We start from the raw sequence: 27916 nt of genomic DNA, 5'->3' as shown, positions 1-27916 counted from the left end.
GTTTTACTGGGGGTTTTGGTGGTGGGTTTTTTTGCCATTTCTCGTGTATGTATTTACACAGGACAGAACTCTGGTTTGAATTTCAGCACCACTTGCAGAATCAGACACAGTCTGATTTTTAACAATGTGTTTTTTGGTTTGGCTCTAAGAACTCTCTCACTGGTTTTATAGAGAAGCTGTGACAACAAAACTCCTGTTTTGGCCATGTTTGCTATTTCTTAATATGCACATGCTGATATTTTATTACTTTTTCCTTTTCATTGCTTAAAAAAAATAAGAAAAAACTACCTACCCAAAAAGATGAAATGAAAATCTTGATCTGTATCAGCTGCACCTTAATCAAAGCTCTCATCCTTGCAGTCCTCCTGGAGGCAGCAGACGTTCAGTGCAACACTGGAAAGGGAAACATGGATTTAAAATCCCACATGGTTTCATTAAACATCCGTTCTGTGCTGTGATTCGGGCAGGTTTCACCCTGTTTTTATTGACTGCACTTGCTCTAAGCAGTCTTTGTTTACAATGATTTAGGTGATCTTGCCTAATCTGTGCTCGTTTTTTGACAGAAGCAGAGGAGTTGTGCAGGAGGATGGCAGGGGAGTAGGATCTAATCACTGCTTTATGTAACATTATTGACTTTTCTTGGCGTGTAGCATAACTTTTGAAATTCCTCATTTGCAACAGACATGTGAGTAGCTCATCTACTAAATCCACGTTTACCAGGGTTGATGATTTTGTATATCATGGATGGTTTAGAATTGTCTAATTAAACTAAATGCCTATGGAATAACTGCTTTTTCTTTTTTCCCCTTTTAAGGCTTTTCTTTATATCTGGCCAGGCCAGAGCTTTGCTAGAACATATTTACCTATTTCTCCGTGTTTCTCTTGGCTTTTTTGACACTTTAGCATCTACAAAGCTACTTTTCCATCTCTCAAATCCCTGTGTTTGTGAGCTGACACTGGAAACAAATTGGGCACAGCAAATAGTCTCGTGTCATCAACATAACCTTGCTGTGAATATCGTATTTGCAGATCATTAAAAGTGCATGTCCATGTAGCTGATTCAGTTTGAAGCACAGACATTTTTTTATGTCATGTTCTGAGACTGGATACAGGCCCTTTTTCCATTTTTGGTTCCAAGTTGATTCACAGGAACACACATATTACAATCATCTTTCCCCCCCCCCCCCAAAAAAAAAAAGTCTTAAATATTTTCAAAGCCCAGATCACACACCTGGATTGCAGTGATTATTCTGCTTTTATGAATACTGGTGGGACAGCTGAGGGATACTTATTTGAAATCAGAATTGTTAGCTATTTTTTAACATTTCTGTGTGTATGAACAGAAACATGACAAGACTAATCTTTTTAACATTCCCTCTGGAACATTTAACATTCCCTCTGGAATTCATTGTGTGGTGGTTTTTAGCAGGGAGCAAAGAGAGGTCTAATTGTCAGGTCTCAAATGACTTGGGCAATTCCACTGCACATTCAGTATTTCTGCATCTGTTTTACACTTGTAAAATAGGAAGGGAAAAAAGAAAAATTTAAAAAAAAAATGGGGGAAATAACTCATCTTTCTGAATCACTTAAAATGACTTGAAAATGTATTTGTGCTCAGCAGCCACTTAATGACTGTTCATATCAAGAGCTTAAAAATATATATAAAAATAACCTTTGAGCTTGGTGTGGGCTTCTTAACTTGAACACCCAGTCCCCTACAAAGGGATCTGAAATACTCTTTACTCCTTCCACCCTCCTTGGAGGGCAGTGAAGGTGCTGCCAGCTTTGATCTGGGAAGCCTTTGAGCCATAAACAGACTCTCTGTGGTCCTCGTGGGGCACGTTTTCTTCTGAGACTGCTGCATTTTTATTTTGATTTCAAAGCTTATTTTAACCAAAACCTGTAACGAGGGATCAGCTTCTGCACTGATGAGGGTGTGGGTTCTTTGGTTTGTTTGGGAGCACTTCAGGTCTTAGTTACCCGAGTAACAAAAGCAGTGAGTTATTGCAGTAGGAAGTTCTGCATGACCCCCTTTTTAATGGATTTTTTTTTTTTTTAATTTTTTAGGAAGTCTGCCTGGGAGACACCTTATGATGTAATATATGCAAATACCCGAACTTGTTAATGTGAATATTTTTGAGATTTTGTGGTTCAGTTTTGTAATATTCTCCCCTGAAACTGGCAAGGGTGTTAAGGGTTGAGTTAAACTCTGGGTTTCTGATAAGCCAGCTTATGCCTTAGATATCTCCTGCCCTCATTTTGGAAAATCCCTCATCCCAAAGGCGTTTGATGTAGGAAAGAGTCAAGGCTGTTACAGTTACAGGAAAACCAGGAATCTTCCTTCATTCTCAGCAGTGAGTCACTAAGAGAATCAGGGCTTGTTAATCCACTCACACTCTCCGTTCTTTGCTCTGGTGGTCTCAGGGCTGGGCCTGGCCTTGAAGGCAAAACTCAAACACTTCTGTTACGAGAAGGGAGCTGATCTGCACAAGCACCTAATCTGGCCTTTGCTGAGTGATTGTTAAAAGTCGATATTTTAAACTGTCCCAAGCAATAGCTTTGTTAAACCCTCATCTGCTCTGAGCCAATGGATGTGTTGAGAGGGGCTGGCCAGGTCTTTCAGTTGTGCTTCTCGGTGTATCTGTGTTTTCCCAGTGGAATCTGAAGCCCGGTGAGGTTGCTGCTCATGTCCAGGGAATCGTTTCAGAGGTGCCCTGAGCACGAGCTGGATTTTGGAAATACAAAAGGGGGAGGGAATTAGTTCTGCAGTGCATTCCCCAGGGATGATCCTCACTACCTCTAAAGGAAGGCTTTGGTGAGATCCTGATCCACACTCCCCCACATCTCCCTTTGTAGCTGGAGTGTAAGAAGCATGAGGAGATGAGGTGTCTGGACTGAACACTCACAGTGTGATAATGACTCTAACTGGATCCCCCTTCTCTGACCTTGCAAATGTACAACTCCATGTGCAGGAAATTTATTACTTCTCTCTGCTGCACCCTCAGATTTGTTTGCAAGGTGAATGCTCACTCTGTTTTAAAATAAAAGGTTGTTTCAATATTGCAATATGGTGACTGATAGTTGCTAAAGAATCAGTGAAAATCTTACTACTGTCCAAAGTACCTGAGTAAGTCAATCAAACTAACTTATAGCATAATCGCTTTTATTTCTCTCTTCTCCTTATTTTTTAAATAAAGACTTAAGAAATGTAAACTTACTTCTTTTTAAGGGCTTACAGCTGTTTCATAGGAATATGCATTCAGCCTAAGTAGCTGTATTTTGGGGAGTGGGAGCTTTTTTTACTGCTTGCCATGAGCTGAAGGATAATTGCATGATCCCTCATCCGTTTGGTTTTTTTTTTCCTTAAAAAACTAATTACTGGTATAATTAAAGGTCATGATTTTCTAGCTTCATTTGGCATTTGCAAGCCCTGGGAACCAGCTTTATTCTTACTGCTTGTTGTTCTTTATAGATGATTTGGGACAGGTGATATGATGAGGAAGATGATGGAAGTGCCAGCAGGGAAAGGCTCCTGTCAGAGCTGGTGGTTTCCACTGCAGGGTGTTCTTTGGGTTTGATTTCAGCTCTTGTTCTGTGTGAGGCAGAGGATCCTCCAGCACCATTTGTGTGAGCTCAGTCTGTCAGGAATTCTGGGCAACTTCCACTGGTTGTTCATTCCTGTGTGAGTTGGTTGTGTTGTTGATTCTGGGAGTTAAGAGGGTGGGAAAATCCAGTGGATCGCAGGGTCACACTGCTTGAATTTTGTGCCACAGCTGGATCTTTCTGCATGGCAAAGCAGAGTAATCATTTGGGACACAACTGCAGGACAGGTAAAAGAAGACCTCAGAGCAGAGACTGTAGAAAAATGATCTCCTGACTCACCATAAAACTCTGGGATATATTTCTTTCACTTCCATAATTTAATAACTACTTTACTCTGGGCAATTTATAGACCCCACTGGCTTTTAAGTTGTGGTTCCCGGAGCTGTACTGATCTCTTTGGTCATTCGTAGGTAAACAATTGTAAATGTTTTCAGGTCGTTCACACACAGCAGAGAGGACCCAGAATGATTCTGAGTTTTGGGCTATGGAAACATAATTTCACTTAACAGAATCCCCCCCATCCAGTCTTTCATTATCTTTCTGCAAATAAGCTGATTTTAGTGGGTAATTATGTTCTGTTTATCTCCTGTATATAGTTCTCTAACTGGAAATCACTTTCCAGAACAGCAGTTCTTAGTCATTTTACTTACACAAGCTTAGTATAAGTTTACCTCCACTTTCACTGTGACTTTTATAAATGGATTTTGTTTTGCTGAATTCTGATTTGTATGTGTCTATGCATTGTAACCCGTAATGCCTTTGAAAATCCAGCCTGGATGCTAACGATCAGGGTTTGGAATTCTCTCCAAATGTGTTTTGTTTATAATTCTGTTGATGTGTGATGTTCAATACTGTGAGTACTGCAGTGTATTATTTCTTAATACTTTTGACTTTTCAGTTCGGGTAATATATAGTCTATGTTTTTTTATTTAAAACACATAGAAGAAAATGTGGATATAAATTTGTGTTGTGCAATAAAAGATGATTATACTGAAAACTGCTGGAATCTGGCTCATCTGGTCTGCAGCCACTGCGGTGCCTCTCCTCACCTTCCCTGGGATCTGAGTTTGCTTTGCATGACTGCAAATGAAAATTAAGACACCAGTCTCCGTCTCGGGCTGTTTCAATGGCACCAAGTCGTTCCTCATCACTTCCTTAGCAGATGGCATTTGTGCAGTGTCTGCTCTCCCCCCGGGGATGCTGACTGGTGTCACATCATTTCGGTTCTGTTTCCTTCCCTCCAGCCCATGTGACACAGCGCAGAGAAAGTCCCAGTAGCTGTCCCTGATTGTGCAATGCTCGAAAACAAAGTTTCTGGATTTGCTTAGCTGGCTGAGCTCAGAAATATGTTTCTGAAGTAAATAAAAATATAATTTCCTTGCTGTCCATCTGTCCTGCTGTTTCATAGCAGGATGGCTGAGACCCAGTGTGGGAGGGGAAAAAAAAAGAGACCAAAACCAGGTAACAGAGAATGGAAAGAAGAGTAAGTTTGAAATGGCAGTGGCTATTTCTCTGTGTGCTGCAGTCAGCACAAACGCAGCCCTGGGGCAGGGCCTGGGTTTTGGGGTGACAACAGAGGAGCTGGCCTGGGGGGGGTGTGGAGGGAGGGAAGGGAACGCAGCCGTTCCCTGGGCTGGAAGGGGAGGAGAAGAAGAAGCCGAAAAGAACCGTGGATCTATTCGCATTTCCAGGAATTAGGAACATCGTACGCGTGTGTAACAGCCCCGGTGCCGCCGTGCCAGGGCAGCTCTCTCGGCTCTTCCCTTCCCCCGGTCCCGATCCCGCCGGTTCCTCCTCAGGGCGGCGGCGGCCGAACCAGCCGGGCCCCGATCCCCCCTCAGGGCGGCGGGGGCCGCTCCGCCCAGCCCGGCCTGGCTCCGCTTCCTTCCGTGCGCGGTCCCGCCCCGGAGGTGCCGCCCGCCCTTCCGCCGGAGCGGAGGGAGGGCCGGAGACAGCGCCGGGCCGGGCCGGGCCGGGCCGAGCGGGGCCGCGGGAGCAGCGCAGCTGAACGGGACGGGACGGGACAGCCCCGCCGCCCGGGGCAGCGGTGAGAGCCGAGGGGCTGCGGGCCCTGCCCCGGCTGAGGGGACAGGCGCGGGATGCAGGGGGGACCCTCCGGTATCGCCCACCCTCGATATAAGGGTCGGTGGTCCGGGGTCCGTGTCCGAGGGGCTTCGCTCCGGCCCCGCTCGCCGGGGCTGGGCGGGGGGTCCCCCGCGCCCCACAGGGACGGCAGGGTCGGGATACATTAAAACTTAACCTTCCTCCGTGTGCAGCTCCTAAAGCTAATCTTTACTGTGTATACATATATATGTATACATATTAATTCCATGGGTGCGCTCGAACAGTTAAGCAGGTGTCACTGGTACCTTGCCCACTATGCCCCCCCAGCCCGTTTTCCTGATGAGTTCCTTGTGGATCAGTGAGTTTTTGGCTTTTTTCTTGTGAGTATTGCCGCTGCCCGGCTGAGGATTAAAGCCCTTTAAACTCAAGCCAGGTGAAGCTGGGAGCATTATTTAAGATGCCTCTGAGCAGTGCGTTTTGGATGCTTTTGTGGGTGTTTGTTTTCCCCCATGTGCAGCTCCTAAAATGAATTTCTTTTTATTGTGTGTATATATTTTTATATTTTTAAATACTTTTAATGTGGTTCTAAAGAATATTTTTTTTTAATTCCACGGGTCTGTTTCCATAGTTAACAAGGAGCAGGTGTCATGATACCTTTCTCAATATGCCCTCCTCCCCCTGCCTGTTTTCCCGAGGAGTTCCTTGTGAATCAATGAGTTATTTGGCTTTTTTCCTGTAAGTATTGCCACTGCCTGGCTTCTCACTGCACGGCTGAGGATCAAAGTCCTTTAAATTCAAGCCAGGTGAAGTCTGGAGAATACTTAAAAGATGCTGAGCAGCGCGTTTTGGCTGCTTTTGTGGGTGTTTGTCACTCTTTGAGGCACTTGGTGTAGTGTTCAGGTTGTTCCTTGAAGCAGGGAGTGGCTGTATCCTCAGAGAGGGTGTGAGACATTGAAAGATGAATGTGCTTGGAGTCACAAAAAATTCTCTGAGGGGCTGGTTCAGTGCTGTCTTAAATCCTGCTGGTGTGTGGCAGGGGCAGCATTGCTGTGATAGGGAGCTGGCTTGAGCTGAGGGGGTTTTGGAAGAAAAATTAAATTGTTTTGGTTTAGGGTTTTTTTTTTTGGCTGAGTGGGGCCCTAGTCTGGCCCAGAGCTGGGAATTAGCAGCACTGCACGGTTTTGGAGAAAGAGTGGCAATTGTGGAGGTTATGATTTAAATCCCAGTAGTCATTAAACTCCTTTTGAAGCAGTGCTTAGTGCTGGCAGTGCCTCACACCAGTACTTTGGGAAGAGCACTGAGCTGCTCTTGGTTTTGCAGTTGCTCAGGACTCCTTTGAGACCAGTGACCAAGCAGCATAGAAGGATGTGGTGTTTTCCAGGAGCAGTGCTTTACTCTGGCATTGGATGTGTTGGCCTTCTGGATGTGGTTACACAAGTGTTTTGCAGCAGGGAGGATTAGGAAGAGAATTGTAGCTCAATGGACTGCTTTGCTGACAAAAAAACACCCTGAGCAGCATAAAATGGAAGGGAAGAATAGGTTAAAAAGCCAAATATAGCGATTCCTAAGACCCCTTTACTTACCCCATGTACACAACAAACTTGTTGATTATAACCTTGAAGATAGTCCATGATCCTGGTATTTAATTTTGTTATGCAGTGTTATTTAAGCTAGAACAGTCTTTCTTAGCTCCCTCCTCCTCCTCTTGGTGTTTGCTATATAATCCCCAATTATGCTTGTTTTTTTTCCCAGATGATTAACTTCTTTGTGATCTAAAACTAGACCTGAAAACTGTGCTTGTGAAGTCCTGCTAAAATGCTGTTAAGTAACGAGTCAGGTACGAAGTGTATAAGATGTTTCGAAGTTGCTCTCTGAGGTTATAGGCAACTTACTTTTAATCTGTATCCAGGTGACAGGTAGGCAAAAAAAAACAGCGTGGAGAAGAAGTTTCTGAGGAGATTTCAGAAGCTAATCCTCTCCATATTCTTGAATTCCCAATCAAAGAGTGCAAAGAGTTTTTAGATGTTTCCTGTGACTTCACTGAAGAGCTCAGTTGTGGGTCACATGTAGATGGTGAGGCACAGCCTGTTCATTCACGAGTCTGTGCTGCTCCTGCTCGGAGCTGAGGGCTCATGGCTACAGGCAGGAGTTAAGGATTTCATGGGGACAAACAAACCTGTAGCTTCAGGCCTGAGCTGGCATTTGAGGGGGGAAAGCACATCTCCGAGCTGAGTAAACTGGGAGCAGCGCTGGAGCCTCGTGGCCATGAGGTTTGGGAGGTTTTTAAGTGGTGGCTGCAATTTCCCCTCCAAATGACAGTCCCCGGCAGTGTGGTTTGTTTGAGGTGGCTGCTCAGCCCTTGTCTGGCATCACAGTAAGGACTGTTGGTTTCCTTGGGATCATTTTTTTAGCAGCCTGCGCTGTTTATCCAAGGAAACAACTGCTGTAGATGGAATCTCCCGACTGCAAGAAAGGGGCACGTTAAAATTGTGAATGCAGCAACGACAGCAGCTTTGGTTTCTTGCCTAATTCCCAACCTGTCTAATGGCTGCTGTAGTTTCTGAGATCATATTGCCCCACCCTTTCCTTTGGAGGAAATTAGCTCATGTTTAATTAGCCTTCTGCTAATTACATGTTTGGGGTAACACCTGAATCACGACTATTTTGACACGTAGGTTGCTCTTACGAGTTTTGTGGCATTTGGGTCACTGATTGTTTTTTGGATTAAATACATTTTAAGGGCCTTTTTCCACTGCCAAAATGCACAGTTGTTAGAGAACTTAACCCAACCCCGTCCCTCCACCCCCTCGGTTTTGATGCACTTTCTAATCTACCTTGTAAATTTATTTTTAGTAAATGAAGTTGCTTGCTTCTCTCTCGGTCTGAAGTATGATGTGGCATTCAGGCACCTGTAAAATGTGAAACAGCAACACTTAACGTAAGAACTGTGTGTTTGGAGACTTCCTCGGTTTTCCTTCTTTTCCTGCTCTAAAATCCCACGCCTGGGGATGGCCATCGATGACCAAACAGTGTGCAGTGAGTGGTGAGACATTGTGAACACTCTTTGGAGCACTTGGATGTTTTTGAATAAGAGGAATTCGAGCTGTGCATTAAGTGCATCTCAGCGAAGAGACTGGTGTGGGTTGTTGCCAATAGTTGTGCCAAGGGTTTTTTTTTGAGAAGGCTGTTGGTTTTGTGGAGGAAAAAAAAAAAAAAAAAAACAACCACAAAACCAAAATAACAACAACAAAAGAAGCCAAAACAAAGCCACAACCCAAAACAAACCCACGAGTTATGAGTCTGTTACCTGTTTTCCTGACTTAGATACATTCTTTAATGAACTTTGTTACTAATAGTGAAACTCATTTACAGAACAGTCTTGCGAAGCTCCTTCTTTCATTTCCAGCTTAGTGTGCAGAGTTTGTAACAAAGTGTTTCTCATAGCTTGCAGTAATTACATATTGCCTTGCAGTTGCCTCTTACCAGAGGGGTTTATACACTGATTAAACGAGACCCTTCCTCTTCTTTGGGGTGTGAGCTTTCCCAGCCAGCTCCTCTCTCGAAGGTGACCTCAGCAATCCAGGGCTCATAAATAGTTTATGACCCAGTCGATATCTTGTCGTTGTGGTGGTGACACAACCTGCACTGGCAGTGGAGGGATCTGCCTGCTCCTTCCCTGGGAGCTGGAAGAGAACCAGGAAAACAAGCTGGTGCCGCTGGAGCCCACGGGAAATCTATCCTGCTCCTAAACCGTATTTCACACAGTGCTTCTGCTGAAGCCAGAGCTGTGTCTGCAGTCTTTGGAAAGCCTGATGTGTTATGAAAACTATCTTGGGTTTATTGCTGAAAAGAAGGTGTTATGTAAGTTTAGTCTTTCATGTGTGCATTAAATCAGCCCTCAGTGACAGATCCCGTTGGGATTGAAGGAGCCCCTTTTTCCTACCACATAAAAGCCAGGGATGCACATGCTCTTTGCTGTGACTGATACCTGCTTTAATAGGTTCCCTGTGAATTTTTTCTGGCTATTTTGTAATCTGGTCTGCGTGAAAATTAAAGTACAATCTTTTCTGTGTCATACAAAAGGTCCAGTGTCCTGGGGCAATGATTGCTGCTCCTTCAGTCCCCACTGTGGGACAAAACCAGCCCGAGGGTTTATGGACTCATAACAAAATTCATGTTTCCCGTGTCTTAACTCCTTCTGTGTTTTCTTTAGTAAATCTTCAAAGGCAGATCAAAGTGCGTGCTGGGGAAAGTTGATGTGGCTGTCAGCCAGAGTATTCTGCAGGAAAGTTGGTTTTGCTGGTTTTGTTCATGGTCTGCCTCGCTGGCTGTGTGGACTGAAACCCTGAGCTGTTTGCTTGTCTGTTTTCAGTTTCAGTTCTGACAGAGGCACAGAGGAACTGAGAGGCAGACAGCTGGTTTACCCTTCCTAAAAAAAAAAAAAACAACCTGTGTGAATTTCCATTTTCTGGAGTCAGAGCTGTGATTTGCTGGATATTCTTCTTGGATGATAAACTTGACAGGAAAAACCTAGGGGTGTGAGCAAGGGGTGAGGAACCTCCGAGCTGGTATTGCACTTTTTAAAATGTGTTTGTTGTAAGTGAACAGGTGAACAAAAGAAAAAAAAATTAGGTGAGTCTAGGCACAAGAAAAAATGTGTTGATGAATTGCATTAAAGCATGTAAAAGGCTAATTTTGAATTAAACCACAGTGGCCTGGGGTTTTTTTTCCACATGCCAGACTTCATAACAAAACTGCTGTGAGGTGCTTATGAAGCAGCTGGAGAAGGAGATCTGATCTGTCATCAGAGACCTTTGGTGTGCAACCCTTCAGGTACATCTGAGTTAACAGGAATCACACGCCTCATTTACCATCTCTGCACCAATATTTTGCTATCTGGGGAGTTTGGAAAAGCCAGGCTGGGCGTGTGGAACAGCAGGGAAGGACGTGGCCGTGGGCAGCTGGAGCTGGAGCTGGGGAGGGGACCAGCCTGGGAATCCCTGTGGCAGTGAGACAAGGAGCTCTTTGGTGTCCCCACAGCCTCATCCCCTGGGAGCTGGGGTGCAGATGCGCTGCTTGCCAGCAGTGGGACAGCTTTCCATGTCCTGATTGTCCACAGTAATTCCCCTTTTTCAGCCAGGATGTAACAGCTCATGTTTGCAGTGACCCCCCCTGGGGAGCCACACACGGGGTGTGAGGTGGAGCTCAAAGATCCCAGTCATGGAAAAGAACTTTCCATTTTTCCATTTCAGAGGAGAATGGGAGGCAAGAAGCTTTTACCTGCAAATAAGTAACGAGGGGAAAGGGATTTTGTAAATTAATAACTAAGAGCCCATTCTTTTTCTAAACTCTTCATTCAACACAGATGTTGATGTGTGGTGAGGTCTAGTTCTGGTACAGAAACCCTTAAAAGAGGATTCTGTGCTGTGGTGTTTATGAGGGGATGTGCAAGAAGGTGTCATTTATTTCCCTGCTTTCCCTGATGATATTCACAGCAGAGCTATTTGAGGCACTTGAACAAAGCAGAGTATGAGTATATTTTAAATTACAGGTGTTTGCTCCTGGGAGGGAGGGAGATGTGGTGCTTCTTGAAGCTGTTGAGATGTGTTTTAACTGGGATACAGGAGATGCAACAAGGATGTTTGGTGTAAATCACCTGTCCATGAAAACAACCAATTTGTTCTTTGTTTTGTGTTACTTTACTCAGGACTGAGCTTTGAACAGGTCATGCTTTCAGGGCACAAGTAAAATAACAGGTCTGACCACACAAAATAAGTGGTGTAACTGTGCAAACACATCGAGGAGTTGACCTTGGAATAAGGAATGATACACCTTTAGCTGGGGTGGGAGGGAGAGAAGGGAATAGAGAAAGTGGGAAAAAAAGTATGTGGGACACTCAGAAGTCCCAACAAAACATTTCTAGGTATGTAAACCACAAAGCACACAGTGATTTAGTTGTTGAAAATTGACTTGGGAGTTGATTTTCATCAATTTAATCAAAACCTGAGTTGTTCTGTTCATTAAAATGTTAATGCTGACCTGCAGAAGCTGGCTGTGAAACTTTTCCTGTTCCAAGGAGGCAGAAAGCCTCTGCTTTCTGTGCAGCATGTGACTCCTTCCTATTGATTCAGGGTGACCTCTTCAGTCCCTGGATGGGGAGCTGATGTAACTGCCGTGGAAAACACTTGAAGGGGAGGGAACAGAACAACTTTCTAGTGCCTTGACTTTGCAGCTGTTTACAGACCTCGGGAAAGCTGCTGGACTTTGACACTGAACAGAACCTTATTTTTAGCTCTGGTGTACACAGAGGGGGAGCGGGATGCCAGAGGTGATCGTGGCACTGGCGTGTGGGTAAAGCTCTGTGGGCACAGAAAGCTGATTTTTGTGCATCTCTGGAGAGAGTGAAAGTGCACAACTGGCGTAGGAACAGTGGGAGGGGGCTTTCAGAGAGAAGATGTTACTGAAAACATCTGTGCTTTTGAGGAAGAACAGACACCTGAGTTCGTGACAGTGGCCTGCAGATTGCAGTGGCAAAGCTGTTGTGAGTGCTGTGGTGGGTGAGAGGAACAGGGCTTCAATTCCTTGGGTGCTGCAGATTTCTGTAGAATTTCTGTGAAGTTCGTGTTATGAAAATGTTTTTGTGTGTTGTGTCTTCGCAGCTCTCCACGGTTTACAGTGAAAACATTCAGAGTGATCAGCTTTGCCACTAATGGCAATACTGAGCATTTAATGCAGGTTGATTTTTCTCTAGTACAGGCACCTGCAATAGAAGCCTCTGATCAAAATGCTGCTGCAGCTTCTGCTTTTAAGAAGTGGTCTTGAAACTGAACCAGCAGCAAGTAAAGATTTTGAGGCTTTTGCTTCCCTTTTCTTTTCAGAGTTGGTGGTGAAGGGCAGGTGTGATGCTCTGAGGGTGGGCTGTGTATCCAAATAATGCCTAAGTGCAGTTTCTGTCCCAGGCTGTGCAGCTGGCAGACAGTAGATGTTTAACTTCTGGGCTGTGAGGTAGATTGTCAGATGGATTGTATAACACACACTGTCAGTATGTCATAGCCTACAGAGACCTTCCTTGAGAAGTCAGCAAATGAAACCAAAATATTTTTGTGAAGGCAGTGTATTTATGTTTCTCTGTTAATTTGTCCATATGGGAATGAAATAAAGCTCTCAAATATTTAAAATCTAGGTTTGGGGTTTTATTTTTGTTTTCATTTTGGTTTGCAGAAGCACATTAATGTCTATTTAATTGTCAGACACTTCAGAGGGAAAGAAAAGAATATTCAGCTGCTCTCTGTCTGTATAAATGAGAAAATGTGTCTTCATAATTATGCCATTAAGAGACTGATTCCTTTAATATACATGCCTCTACAATGAAACTATTTTTAGATTATTTTTCAAAACTCATTACTTCTTTCAAAGATAGGAAAGATGTTAGTGAAGGAGTCTTAATGAATAAGATGGAATGGTCCCCCCTCAGAGAAAACCATGTGTGTTTCCTGTTACTATACTTAAAATAACTTGATTAGATTAATGGGAAATGTTAAACATTATCAGTCTTTTTAAATGGTTCATCTTAGATAATCCAGCTCTGAAGAAAATAGCTGTTATTTCCTATAGTAGTGGACTGTCAGTGGCAATGCCAGTTGTGCATCCTGAATCTGTTTTGGTGGATGACCCAGAGACGAGTTTGAGGTGGAATTCGAGGGGAAAACAAGATAATTCTGACAGGCTACTGCTATTCTTCAGCCTAAGAAAATCACTTTTCATCTTGCTTTCCATCCACGGCATCTCTGAGTGTGTTCTGGTCGCCCTGTGTGACCCAAAGCCCTGGGCTGGAGGGCAGGGCAGGCTCTTCAAGCTGTGGGGCAGTGTCGGTTTAAAAGCTTCTCTTGTTGAAGGAAGGATGTCCCAGGGCACCTTTGAGGTGTTTGCTCAGCTTACACAAAGCTCTCTCTGCTGAGCGTGGCAGGAAGAAAAAGGGGCTGGATTTGCTGGTCAGGACCTGCTGGGATATTTCGAGTGTGTGTTTGTCGGTATTGTAATCCAGATATGAATATTTGAAGAGGCAGACCTTAGACTTGCTAATGCAGATGATCCTGTGCTGCTTTTCCTCTCAAAGGAACGCAGCATTAAGCTTTAGGACACAGCACTTGACTTGCCTTTGGGAACAAGCTGGCACGTGGGATGGTTTGTGTGGAGGGAAGGGAAGAGGAGTGCTGGATCCTTGGAATACAGGCTCGGCACAGTGGTGGTGTGGGCATGAGAATCTTTTTGTTGCAGTCACTGTATATAAATTCTATAGAGCTGTGCTGTGTGCAGGCACCCAGCTTAGCTCTGAAGTAACTTGAGTACTGGAGGAAAAGGGAGATGCACCTCATGCATGTTAATGTGCCTGGCTGGGTCAGCTGTGGGACCTCACTGAGCTCTGAAGGCATTTCTTGTATCAAAACTCTGATACCTAAAGCTTCACCAGTGTGATTCTCTGCAGAGGGTCTGGGCACAAACCCATAGCCGTACTCAGCCTGCTCCCTTTGTGGCTGATTAAACTGTGGGTGATTTCTTTTTCCCTCTGTTGCCTTGTGCCTGTGACTGGTGAGATCAGAGGCTCAGGCCTTCCTCCCTGAGTGTGACTGGCACTGCTGCCGTGCCCTGGGCCAGCCCTGCTGCTGCTTGCAGGTCCCAGCCCTGCAAACCCCTGCTAATGCTGGGCTGGCTTTGGGGCTCCCAGCTTATATAACTGTGCCCTTCTTCCTCTGGCACTTATTTCGTTGCCATGGAACTGTTAAATAATTAAAACAGGTGACTTCCTTCTGAAAGGCAAACCTTCAGAAGAAATTATTTCTAGCTGGCTGTTGCCATGTCTCTGGCTTTAACCCTTTTTTCTGTCGAAACAGGAAGAAAATGAACCTGAAATCGGAACGCAGAGGAATCCACGTGGATCAGTCGGAGCTCCTGTGCAAGAAGGGATGTGGTTACTATGGCAATCCTGCTTGGCAGGGATTTTGCTCCAAGTGCTGGAGAGAGGAATACCATAAGGCCAGGCAGAAGCAAATTCAAGAGGATTGGGAGCTGGCAGAGCGGTAAAGAACCCCCTTTATTCCTTCAGCTTGGGCAGTAGGGTGACTTCACTACTATTCCTGGCTCCTGTTTTCTAGTCCTATTTGCTCTGGCTCAGTTTCATCACAAGTTCTCATATTTGACCTTTCCAGCAGGAATTAAAACCTTCCTCTTGATGCAAAGATGAATATTTATGACATTCTAATTTAAGAGGTTTCAGAAGAAAGTCTATGAAGTAGCAAGTGTAAACACCCACCTACCACTCAATAAATACTTTGACCTAATTTGCATACTTAAATCTGTAATTTTATCTAGCAGTTGGAAGGGTGGAAGTGACAATTTTGATTAAAATACCCCTGCCTCTGGAGTTGGCAGTTATTGTCTTGCATAGCCAGCACCAGGGTTTTACATTTCAGCAGCTGATTGAAAAAACTGGCTTTAGTCTTGTCTGTGGTCATTCTTTTAAACTGCAGGGTTAAGCCCAAAAGCATCAAAGCTTTTGGCTTTAATAATTTAGGTAATTTCTCTTAGCACTTATTTTGGGCAACACAGTTTAGCTTTCTTAGTGTGATAAATGCTTGACCCTAAAAATGGGTGTTAGAGGAATTCTGTGCTTGGGTGAGAAAATGTAAGCAGCTACAACTGCTTTTGGTTGGATTTGGGTAGAGCTTGGAACCCTTTGGAGACCTTGAGTTACCCAGTGCTACATTAACCAAGGTCATCGGGGAAGGAAGAAAGGGCATTAATTAAGTGCACTGGAGGAGTTGACATCTCTGGAAGGTCTCTGAGCTTGAGTTGGGCCCAAACTGATGGTTACAGTTTGGAAACCCTTAAGTTTTCTGGTATCTCACTCCCCTAGACCCTCTTACCTTAGGTTTTGAAGCAGTTACTTGGTTTGGTTTTCAGATTCTCTTTCCTGTCTGGCACTGGAACAGATTAATTGCGATAATATAATTAAAGAGAAAGTGTTTGGAACCCTTTCTAGCCCAATCCAAAGGTGCCAGGTAAGCAGTGCCAGTGAGCACAGGACAGAGGACAGTGTCGTTTTTTAACTCTGCCATAAATTTGTCTTAAACAGTTAATAAGAACTTAAGTATTATTAGAGCAGATAGTTATGCTGTCAGTCTGGTAACATCTCTGTACAATAAAGTGGGGGATTTAAGGAGTTCTTTAATAAGTAGCTGCTCAGCAGGGAGATGCTAAAGGCACAGATAAGCTGTGATTGTTTGTTGCAGTGCACAGACAGGCTTGTCAGCACAGATAAGATACAATTCCTGCCCCAAGAGATTGCAGATCCAAGACTATTTATGGTCCATCCTGAGCTGGATGGATGTTGAAAGACAATGGCTCAACCTTCCAGCATCTTGAAGGGCAATATAATTTAACCTATTTTAATCCTTCTGCATAGGAAGAAGAGCTGAAGGATTGGTACATTTGGCCTTCCCTCTTTTGTACCTGCAGATCAAAAGCTGGGCTTGGTCTCTGCAGAGCACCCAGCAGAGCTGCAGTGAGGGGGTTTGCCCATTCCTTCAGATTTATCTATTACCAAGACTTAGAAAACAAACCATGCCAAACAGTGATCTGTTTCCCAGAATATTTAGAATATTTCTGAGATTGTGACAGGGTATTTCCTTTCAGTGAGAGGGTCAAGGGTTGCCTGGGGTTGTGAAACTCAGCACAATGCAGCGAATGGATTTTTGGAAATCCTCCCACAGTCACCTTTGCCTTATAGAATTCAGGGCTGTGACAGGAGGGGAAGGTGACCATGATTACACCTCAGTCTCCTCCCTTTTGACCTTACTATTTAATCTTCCCTGGACATCTTGACCTCTCCCCCACTTCTACCATTGCACCATGGAAAAGGTGGATGTCGTGTGGCGAAGGGAAGAAGCAAGAAATGAAGATGGGCATGGGGGAAATTAGCCCGTCAAATGAGTAATTAATTATTGCACAGGAAATCAGCTTCTTTGTCTTGTTTTTTAAGCGCTTAAATTGGACCTATACTTTTCCAATTCCAGGCTTCAGCGTGAGGAGGAAGAAGCCTATGCCAGTAGTCAGAGCACCCAAGGGGCCCAATCATTGACCTTTTCAAAGTTTGAGGAGAAGAAAACCAACGAGAAGACACGAAAGGTCACGACTGTGAAGAAGTTCTTCACTGCTTCTTCCAGAGCAGGAGCTAAGAAGGGTAACTGCCTCCTCTTTGTTTTTAAATGGTTCTGTGCAACGTGTTAAATTTAAAAGTATTTGTGACAGATGCCACATTCTAAAAAGCAGAGTAGCGCTCTGGGGTTTGACTTTGAAGAAGCTGGAATAGTGACACTCCTGGAGAGCAGCTGCTACTGATAACACAGAAAAATGTGGGCTTTTGAGTGATGCCAAACAGTTTTTAAATAGAACAGTGCAATCCTAAAGCTGTGGCTGTGTTTGTGTGCATTACACAGGAGTTCTTCCACTAAAGTGTAGCTTAAATGTGTTCCTGGCAGGGGTCTGCCACTGAAGTGCCTTGTTCCTCTGACACACATCCTTGCTAAACTCACGAGTCAGCCACAGTGTCATACCATGGTTTAGGAGTTGAAGGGGAATTTCTGCTGAAGGAAGCAGGAGAAAAGGTACTGGCTGTCAGTCACCTCAAAGTAACTGCTATGTCTAAGTGTGATAGAAACCCTGGGATAACATATCAGCTGCTGCTGCCATAGTGGAGCACTATGACAGCCTTAGCAGAAAAAAGGGGATGTGTAAACAGGGTGCCTTTAACTGAAAATAAATGTGAGACTTGTAGTGTTTGTGTGTATGTGGGTTGTGAATACCAAGTTTGTGGTTGTCCGGATGTTTGTTCTGCAGAATGTGTTTCCAAGTAAGAATGATTAATGGCACTGATGTCTTTGCATAGCAACAGCTTAGACAGGCAAAACCCAGAAAATGTTGGGCTGTGGAGTAGGAATTCCAGAAGGAAAATCAACATAAATCTGCCTTAGCCTTACAGCTTTATTTCCTTCATAAGAAACACACCTGAATTTCACCCTGGAATTGTCCTGGTGCATGGCAGCAGCTGGCTACATGAGGCATTCACCTGTGTAATTAAACTCTTTCTTTTATGTTCATTCTTCTCACTTTTCCATGTTTTCTTTTTCCACCCCTGTGCCACCTCTCCTGCCACGCCGCTGCTCGGGGTGTCCCGCTTTGCTTTCGCGTTCTTTGCAGCCGCTCCAGAGAAAATCCTTAAGCAAGGACAGCCCGGCAGGGAGAGAAATGCTGATAACATTCTCAGGGATTTGAAGGAGATTTTTACTCCCTCCTGGGAACTGGCTTCCCCTTCTGAAGGTAATGCAGCACAGCCTGAGCAAGCTGTCTGCCTGGTTTTAGTGAGCTTCCTTCTTAGTTGGGCTTTGCAAAGTACAAACTAGGGTTGTGCCAGTTCGAACTCGTTGCTCTTGAACATGAAGATGACAAAAAAAATAAAAAAGCAAGTCCAGCATCTTGAGGTGAACTTGAATCTCTAAACCAGTTCTTTGCTTTTTTTGGTAGGCAGAGTACAAGAATAAAGCTGAAGCTTCTTTGAGCTCCCCCTTAGTGTGACCACGCTTTCAAAAAATAAGAATTCTGTAAGAAGTAGCTGGATCTTGTGCTACTTCGTGGTTTTTTATCATAAAAGAATTCCAGATTGCTCTTCTAATTCTGATTATAAGTTGAAACTGCTGTTTCAGTTTAACAGTTGACCCTTCAAGAACTTTTGCATTCTCAAAACATCTCCAGATGTTTGTTACGTTAACCAAGAAGACAATTTCGTATCAAGAGAAGACATCCTAGTTCCGTTTAAACCAAAAGGATGCCAACCCTCTGGATGCAAACACCCTTAGGAGCTCATCCCGTGTTATTTGTGTGCAATTCTGGCTTGTTCTGCTGACTAAAGAAATTTGAAGATGTACCATCCTTTATTTTGCAAATTTCACGGAGAAGATGAGTGGTTTTGTGTAGCAGAGCTGATGACAAACCCCTTTTTTATGTTCCCTGCTTGGACTCAGCTCGGTGACCGTGGCACAACCATAGTGAATCACTGGAGTGCTCATGTTCTGCTGTGACAATTAGCATTTCTGTAGAATGCCTTGAGAGGGATATAGTGTTTGCTCCTTGTGAAGGTGATCCTTTCTTAACTCCTCCAGTGCTCTTCCTTTTCATTTGGGCGTATTTCTCTTTAACTTGGTCAAATGGAATTTCTTTTCTTTAATCAGCTTCCTTTTAATTGGATTTAATTCTCATAGAGCACGTGATAAACCTGAAAATAGTTTGTTGCTGCAAGTACATTTGTTCCTTCAGTCCTTAAATAATCAGTGTACCTTGTACAGATTAATTTTCCTTATACCAGGATTTCAGCTCAGAGATTAATGAAGCTGCAACACTTCTGAGTGACTACAAGTAGTTCTTGGTGTGACTCGTTGAAGACAGTTCATTCCAACATTGGTTTTCAATACTTAACATAATCTGCCTCTTGATTACATCTCTCTATTAATTAAAGAAAATTTGTTTTCAATATATGGCCGATAAAATAAGATTCCTTATGGTCAACTTGCAGAATGAGGTTCATTATTTTTACAGCAGAGTGAACTCAATGTTGAAGGAAGTAAATAAATCTTCAACCGTACTCCAAACTGAGATCAGTAATGAATCATGGAAGAAATGTCTTACAATTCTTCCCTTTTGAAAGCAGACCTGCTTTCTGTGTTTATTATTTCAGAACTATGCTTTCTACTTACTGGTTACCTAATGTGAATTGTGGCAAATTTAGATCAACATGCAGTAGTGGTCACCCTTCAGCTTGAACCCTGTCCAGGCATTTGTCCTGCACTGCTGGGAATCTCAGGGACAAAGAAATCCCCTCTGGAAAAATGTCCTTGTGGAACTAGGAAGGAGTTTGTTTTGCTCTTTCTATCTCAGTTGTTACATTGGAATTTAAACATTTGCAAAACCTTTTCTGTTCTTATCACTTAAATACCATAAATCTGATGGTGCCTGACCAAATTACTGCCCAGAGAAGGTTATGCTGAAATCTTGTGCTGTGGTCAGATGATCAGTGTTTGTTTGTCGCTGGGTGACACAGCTTTAAATTTAGTGCTGAATCTTTCTAAAAGCAAATAACAACAAACAAACAACAAACCCCCAATAAGCTACCTTAAGTCTGGATTAAGCTACCATGTATTTCTTTTTATTTTGGAGTTCTGCATGTGTGCTTATTGAAACATGGATTTTTTTTTTGTTGTGCATGTTAGTATTTTCAGATTGAAAGATTTGTTTGTATCGTGTTGACCATGAATATTTTCATGTTTTCTGTCCCTCTGCTGCTTGCTTTTCACCATGTTCATTTACATCATCTCTATTCAATCCTTCCATTTTGAACAGTGTTGGCTGGCAAGTTGAAAGGTGGGTGAACTAAACTTGGTTAGTGAAGGTACTGGAGCAGCACGATTAACTTGCAGCTTGGAAAATCATGTGTTTCGTGTGGGGAAAAAAAACCAAACTGTGGTTGCAGCTCTCTGAACTTGCATCCAGTGGTGTGTGCAGTGTCCCTGGACTAGAACTGCCCAATCTGCTGCTCCCTGAGCTGGTTCATGAGCCAGCTGAGTGAATAGTTGCGTTGGTGCAAGCAAAGGAGCAGGAAGGTAGAGGTGAGGGGGAATGGAAAAGGGACCACTCCATTGTCTTAAGCTGCTGCAGAATCCCATCTGGAAGCCTTGATTTTACATGGAGATACCTTACCTGGGAATGAAAATGTAAGAAACCCAAAAGCAAACCCATGTTACAGTCATTTGCTGATATAAAAAGGCCTTTAGTGCAAAGGGGGGTGTGGCTGTAAATCTTTTTGCCTCAGTGGAATGCTCAGTTTCCTGGAGTTCTGTTTAATAATATCCAGCATTTCATTGGCAGAGCCTGAGAAATAAATGATCAATCACCTGCACAGTTAAAAAAAAACCAACAACCCAACTTGAAATTTTAATACCTGTTAAACACTTCCTGAATTTATCCATCAGCGTAGAAAGCTTATCTGATGTGCCCACATTTTCCCAGCAGAGATCCAAGAAGCCAAAGCTCCCAGCCCTTCCATAAACAGGCAGGCAAGCATCGAGACAGACCGAGTGTCCAAGGAGTTCATAGAATTTCTCAAGACATATCACAAGCCTGGACAGGACATCTATAAGCAATGCAAACTATTTTTGGACACAATGAATCATAAAAGGGTAAGTCCTGCATGCCTTTTGCATGAATAAAATGGGGAAACTGGGGAGAGATGGAGAAAATGCCGCACTTCTTCCAGCAGTTTGGATTTTAGGGAGTGTAACACAGGAGCCTTCAGGTGATGTGCTCAGTTAAATGAAGATTTCAGGGCAGTTTTACATACTGGCTACCTTTTTTTTTTTTTTTTTTGGTGTGGTATGTGACCAAAGAATCCTTCCAACCCCAGTATCTCAGAGAGCTTTCCTTTGCAACCCAAATAAATTAGTCCTGAACAAATCCCATGTAAATTAGTGTGTTCAGCAATTTTCTAGATATATATGACTTGTGGAAATTAAAAGATATTACATGCTGAGTTTTTAGATACTGTAGGGTCACAGAATGGTTTGGGTCAGAAAAGTCCTTAAAGATCATCCAGTTCCAAGCCCTGCCATGGGCAGGGACACCTTCCCCTAGCCCAGGTTGCTCCAAGCCCCATCCAGCCTGGCCTTGGACACTTCCAAGGGATGGGGCATTCTAAGTCTAAAAGGTTATAAAGATAATACAACATCAACCCACACATCTTTTATTTGGGGAACAGGAACTTGACTGTCCTTTTTTTTTTTTTTTTTTTATAATATGGTTTAAGGGTTACATCTTCATTTTCCATTAAAAAAAAAAACAATGGTTTTGAAATATTAATCAGTCTGTAGTGCCACCTATGGTTGGAATGAGTCAGTATTCAGCACAGCTCTTTTTTTCCCCCTTTCTCCCACCTTTCCTGTTTAATTTGTAGTTACTCAAATTGTTTCCTCAGATTGAACTGAATGTTAAAGGCAGTTCTGATGGAATCTTACATTCTCTCTAATTCTGGAAGGTTTGTTTTGTTTGTTTTTTGTTTTTTTTTTTTTTTTAGAACTGATTCATTCTGAGCACAGAGTTTGTGAAAACATTGTGGTGTTATTGTTGGTTCCAAACACTGAAGGTGCTCTCATTTCCTTCTTCCTTGATGGTTTGTGCTGGTCAAAAAGAACTCAAAACACACAATTTGCTCTTACACATAAACCAGCCCTAAAATGCAGCACTGCCAGCAGAGCTGAGACTTTGTGTTCAGGGCAACTGTCCAGTTTCTGCCCTCAGAGAATTCAGATGCCAACTTCTCCTTTTTCTTTTTTCTTTTTTTTTTTTTTTTAAAGTGACTTGATCAGTAAAGTTAATTTTAACCCTTCAAACCTCTCTCATGTTCTTCAGGAGATCAGTAAAGTGATGCCCAAAAGACAGTGTTGTTTTACAAATAACATTGTATTGCAGAGTAACTGAAATTAGAAATGTTTACTGTATAGGTACTCTTTCAAACAGTGATTTATGTTCTTGGGTTTCGATACACTGCATATAATCTTTTAAAAATCAGAGGCAAAATAGGGACAAACTTTCTGTTAGCAATCTGTTATTTTGTCAGCATTACTCAGGGATGTGCCTGGGGAAAATGGCATCGCACCTGTCCAGCTCCACTGCTAATATTTATCTGTTCAGCAAATAAATGCAGGTCTTTCACATGTCAAAGAGCCAGTGTGTCTTGGTTTCTCATAATTTTTAATATAATTTGGCCAATATAAACACCTCTGATGATACCTTTGCATTCTCAGACTATTACTGCAGCTGGACAGAAAAAGAAACAAAAAACATCAGAGGTGTTGCTGCCAATTCTTACACACACACACACACACACACACACACACTTAATTTGTGTTCTGTTACAGGACTTAAGTATTGAGGAGCAGTCAGAATGTGCCCAGGACTTCTACCAAAATGTAGCAGACAAGTTACAGACCCGTTGGAAAGGTATCAAGTTCCTCTTCCTCATATCTTGACTGTTGGAAAAGTGATTATTTGGGGTTCAAGCCTCTTGCATTTTCAAGTAAAAATTGTAAAATATTGTAGCACTCCAAACCAGTCCACTCTAGTCCCATAGTTGGAATTATTCCCAGTTCTGTAAAGTTTTGCAGTCTAAATGAATTTGTTTATACAGATTTTACTTAAAGTCTCTAAAATTTGGTTGTTTTAATAATTTTTTTTTGTTTTAAATCCAGTGCTGTTTGTTTAAAACAAGGTAAATGTGTGGCCTCCCCCCAGGTGACAAACAGGCTCTGAGCCTCCTGTTACCCTGTAATGCACCAGCAGCCAGTTCTGTTGGGGACTGTTTTAATGTGCCTGGTGTGTGAGAGATGCAGCTTAAACATCCCCAGGGCATTTTCTTAGACATAAACAGCACTAGAGGACTCAGAGGACCTCACTGGATTTATTTTCAAAGGGTGACAATGTTCTTGTAAGCTCCAAGCAGCTGGAGCTGCTCTGTGTGCTGAATGTGCTGCACTGTGACCCCGTGCATGGAATTCCTTTGGCACGTGCTATTCAACCCATTGTACTTTCACTTCTGCTGGAGAGAGTGAAAATATTCCAATTATGTCCATGCTTAATGAGCTCAGATTGGCTCGAGACAGTCATATTGATTTGATGATGTTGGGGTCAAACTGTGTTACATCTTCAGAGGAGCCATGGAATGCTTTATTTGTGGGATTTGTCCCTTGCAGTGCCCCCGGAAAAAGTTGAGAAGGCGATGGATCAGATTGAAAAGTACATCATGACTCGGCAGTATAAATATGTCTTTTGCCCTGAAACAACTGATGACGAGAAGAAAGACCTTGCTGTCCAAAAGAGAATCAGGTAATGCTTTAGAGGGAAAACCAGTTGAGTAATCCCCAGTCCTGTAAATGAGCTCTGAATCAAACATGTTAAAAACCTCCTGCTGCGCACGCAGAAGTGGGTAAGTTGTTAAGCAGAAAGGGTTAAAACCACCAAATTTAAAAACCAGAAGAAATTAATGGAAGGGGTAATGAAAGTTGCTGCACTGGGAAAACTAATTGGTTTGCTTTTGTTAAATTGTGGCAAAAGTACAAGAAAGTATTTCTTCTGAAAATAAATTACTTCAGTGGAATAAACTGGCTGCAGGCTGGACTAGTGCCTCACCCACACAAAGCACTCCTTGTGCCTTGACTTCAAGAAGCAGCTGGTTAAAAACACCTGAACGGCGCTGGCACAGAACAGTTTAACACTTGTGTCCTCTCACAGGGCTCTGCACTGGGTGACTCCCCAGATGCTGTGTGTTCCTGTCAATGAAGAAATTCCAGAGGTCTCTGATATGGTTGTAAAGGCAATTACAGGTTTGTGAATGATAAAGTTTACATTGGCAGGTTCAGATTTCATCTCTCTTGCTCATCTCTTGGCATCAGAAGGGGCTCCAGGCTGTTGGATTTGCAGGAGTCTTTGTGGTGTGGGACTGGAATATCACATGTGAGGCAGGAATTATTTTTCCAGCATAGAAGTGTTTAGGCTTAGCTGATCTGTTTGAAACACTTGGACTGACCCAAGAGAAGGTTGAATAAACAGATACTTTTATGGAACAGCAAGAGCCACAGATAGAAATGATGCAACATTAGCATTGCCTGCCGTTCCAGGTGTCTGATTTGTAACTGTTAATGATCTGAGAACTCCTTTTATCTCACAGATATTATTGAAATGGACTCGAAGCGTGTCCCTCGTGATAAATTAGCCTGCATCACCAAGTGCAGCAAGCACATCTTTAATGCCATTAAAGTCACAAAAAATGAGCCAGCCTCTGCTGATGACTTCCTGCCCACGCTCATATACATTGTCCTGAAGGGGAACCCGCCCCGCCTGCAGTCCAACATCCAGTACATCACCCGCTTCTGCAACCCCAGCAGGCTGATGACAGGAGAGGATGGATACTATTTCACCAACCTGGTAAGTGCAGGAATAGTGTGGGTTTTATACGAGGAGTTTGCCTTTTATTTGGGGGTAGGAGTTGCCAGTAAAGGGAAACGCAACATAACGTCAATAAAAAATTAAAACTAATCTTAAAGTGGTGGTTGAGGTTACTTAAAGTACAGCCAGTTCTGCTGTGTTATATCTCCTCTCTCCTCCTTCTCTGCTTTCCAAACCAGAAAATGCTTTCTTTTTTCTTTATACTATTTGAACAATGCTAAGACTTGGGTATATTTTTATTCTGCAAGGAGAAAAGTCCTTTCTGTTCCTAAAATCCCACGTTTGGACAGTGCAGATGTTACAGATGCAAAGTTTCCTACTTGCAGGAGCCCATGAGATTTTTTTTCTCTTGAAGGGACTGCAGAACTAGGCCATTAATTTGTGGAGGTAAACAGGCTTTTTAAAGCTCCTGCAGGAGGCATTTATTGGTGTGCTCTGCATTTCATCATAAAGCAATTTGTGAGGGAATTATGTAGTTGAATGAAATGCTTAGAATATTAAAAGTTTATTTCAGTAGGAGCAGAGAATCCACAAGATGAGATGGGCATTTGACATTGCTTCCCTCAGAATGTTAATTGAGAGCATGGCAGATCTCTGTTGATCAGATTATTAAATATTAATTTAGTGCTCTTGTCTCGTTGTCATGTTCCTTTTGTTCTCCCACCTCCCCAGCTCCCTGAGGTGACCCTGAAGTTTGGAATGCACATTGTCCAGTGAGGCAGCTGAGTTTTTGACTTTGGGGAGAGGAAAGAGGCACATGAGCTGTTTGGTAGAGTTAACTTCTGCAAAAGATCAATCTCTTGGGGCATTAAAAAGAAAAAAAAAGGAAATCAGTTACTGGTCCACCAGCAGGATCAGGAATAGAACACACCCATTCCAGACTGTGGCTTGCAGTGATCTCTCTCTGATTTGTTTGCAGTGCTGTGCTGTGGCCTTCATTGAAAAGTTGGATGCTCAGTCTTTGAATCTGAGCCAAGAAGATTTTGATCGGTTCATGACGGGTCAGACGTCCCCCAAGAAGCAGGAATCTGACAGCTTCTCACCCGACGTGTGCCTGGGGGTTAAACAGATGTGTAAGAGCTTAGACCTCCTCTCTCAGTTGAATGAGAGACAGGAAAGAATTGTCAGCGAAGCCAAGAAACTGGAGAAAGACCTGATAGATTGGACTGATGGAATCACAAAGGAAGTGGAAGACATTGTGGAGAAGTATCCTTTGGAAATAAAACCAAAAAGCCAAGCCTTAGCAGCCATTGACTCTGAAAATGTGGAGAATGACAAGCTGCCCCCACCACTGCAGCCTCAGGTCTATGCAGGATAATTATCAGTGTTAACTCTGAAAAGCAGCATTATCCTCACCTAGTACTATCTGCTACTTGGGAAGGGAAAAAAATTTAAGGCTAAAAAAAAATCAGAGGGGCTTAAATCAGTACATTTTTAAAGGTACATTTGTCTTTTTTTTTTTTGTTAAGTGTAATGAATTGTATTTATTTTAGTCGAGTAGATTTCTATTAGGCTTTTGTGGGGTTTTGAACTGAATTTAAAATTTTCTACACAAACTGGTGTAATTTTTAAGCAACACTAGTCCATTGACATCTTTCCTGAAAGCTTCCTTCTAAGCATGCACTTACTTGTTTTTAATGATTAGTTTAACCCGGATCCGAGTTCCAGCAGTGACTCAGAAAGGTACCAATGTTAGTTTGAATTCATTCTGTAGCTGTAAAGATGAAATATATATTGTAAAATATGTAAAATTGTAAATAGATTTAAAACCTGATGTCTCAACTGTGCATGACAGCTTGTGTATGAGTGAAAATGATCTAAAAGTGTTCATTTTAGCACCTTTCAGCTCCATCATGTTGCAGTGTAAAGGCAAAAACACTGTTAGTATTTAGATAAGCTGGATGGGGGAACTGATGAATTACAGAGGATATTGTTGTAATGATTTGAAAACTTGACTCTCAATCTGCTTTGTAAAAAAAAAAAAAAAAAGGAAAAAGTGCTATTTAAAAAATGACATTTCTCTCCATGTAAACCTTCTCCCTGCTTTGTCAGGACACCTGGTAGCCTTGAGTGGTGCACAAAAGTTGCTGATATCACTGCTTTGGAAGAGAATGTGGAGCCAGGCTTCAGCACCAGGAAGGAGTATTGGTATTAAAAAATTCCATAAAGTGGAACAAAAGGTGGGAGGGGAGAAAGAAGATCCTGCAAGAGTTGCACTGAAAGTGGCTTTCTCTTCTAGCATTGCCTGGTCATTTGCAAGTGGGATAAGTCTCAGTTGATTTTTTTGACAATCCTGGTAGATAAATGAGTTCATATAATTAGAGGTTGCCTTTTAGAAGAAGCATGAGCAGAAAAATGCACTTTATTTTCACGAAACATCAATCTCCTGATCTTTGGTGACCCCTTTAGCAAAGGGATTGACCTTGACCATCAAGGTAAAGATGGCTTTGTGTCACTAGAAAGTCTAGATCTGCGTATTTCAAGAATAACAGCTCACTCCACAAAAAAAAGTAACCTCTTTCAATATAACTTTTTTATGCCAGTGAAACATTTTATATGTCATTTGAAGTATCTTCCAGCTGATCCAGTCCCGCCGTGACTCGTTTGTGTACCTGAGATACCGAACACGGAGCTGCTTTTAAGCAATGTTAAGTTCTTACCATCAAGGAGGAAAGTACCTACCTCTTTTATTCAGTTCCACTGCTTTAAAACACTGCTCTATTAAATTTGCACTGCAATAATTTCAGACCACGACTGTGATTTGTCCCTTCCTGGCAGATGTATTTATCCTTATGAACTATGCATCCCTGGTGTTTCCACATAACCAAGCTCCCCGAGGCACCACTGCTGAGGTGCAGCGGTGAGCTAACAAGAAATTAAATTTCCATATCAATTATTCGGTGTATCCGTGTGTCACTGCGCCCAAATTGCTTCAGATCTGACCAATGCTTGCAGTAAATAACACTTAAATTTTGTTTTTAAACACTAGGTGCTATCTCTGCTATCCAGGTACACAGGTTTTCCTGAGGCAGGGTGGGGGGAAGGGGAGCAAACTTTTAGCCATTGTGTAAATTACCATGTTTAAATAAAAGTGTGTACATTAAGCCCTTGTTAATGAGTTCCTAAAAACCTCATCATCGGGTTTTGT

General features: G+C 42.8%; 1 protein-coding gene across 8 annotated transcripts in view; it reads left to right on the top strand.

Annotated features, from left to right (window-relative positions):
• LOC114060441 (BTB/POZ domain-containing protein KCTD7) overlaps window positions 1–27872 on the top strand; it is a 37304-nt gene extending 9432 nt beyond the window's left edge. The window contains exons 5-14 of one of the 8 annotated variants that reach the window (XM_027889952.1): window positions 14559–14744; window positions 16740–16906; window positions 17923–18042; window positions 20116–20136; window positions 20785–20951; window positions 22686–22767; window positions 23517–23649; window positions 24055–24146; window positions 24491–24747; window positions 25688–27872. In XM_027889952.1, coding sequence (XP_027745753.1) covers window positions 14559–14744; window positions 16740–16906; window positions 17923–18042; window positions 20116–20136; window positions 20785–20951; window positions 22686–22767; window positions 23517–23649; window positions 24055–24146; window positions 24491–24747; window positions 25688–26086 — 1624 coding nt within the window. In that variant the 3' untranslated portion in view covers window positions 26087–27872. Of the gene's footprint in view, window positions 1–563; window positions 4601–14558; window positions 14745–16739; window positions 16907–17922; window positions 18043–20115; window positions 20137–20781; window positions 20952–22685; window positions 22768–23516; window positions 23650–24054; window positions 24147–24490; window positions 24748–25687 lie in introns of those variants that run through there. The other 7 variants (XM_027889951.1, XM_027889950.1, XM_027889954.1 and 4 more) reach the window with 7 other exon arrangements.
• The last annotated feature ends 44 nt before the right edge of the window (window positions 27873–27916 follow it).

This window comes from Empidonax traillii, unplaced genomic scaffold, assembly GCF_003031625.1.
Source record: "Empidonax traillii isolate 1590-97213 ecotype Southwest subspecies unplaced genomic scaffold, ASM303162v1 scaffold276:size1176444, whole genome shotgun sequence".
Lineage (NCBI taxonomy): Eukaryota > Metazoa > Chordata > Aves > Passeriformes > Tyrannidae > Empidonax > Empidonax traillii.
The sequence above is the reverse complement of the archived record's forward strand: the minus strand, read 5'-3'. Positions and strand labels throughout refer to the sequence as shown.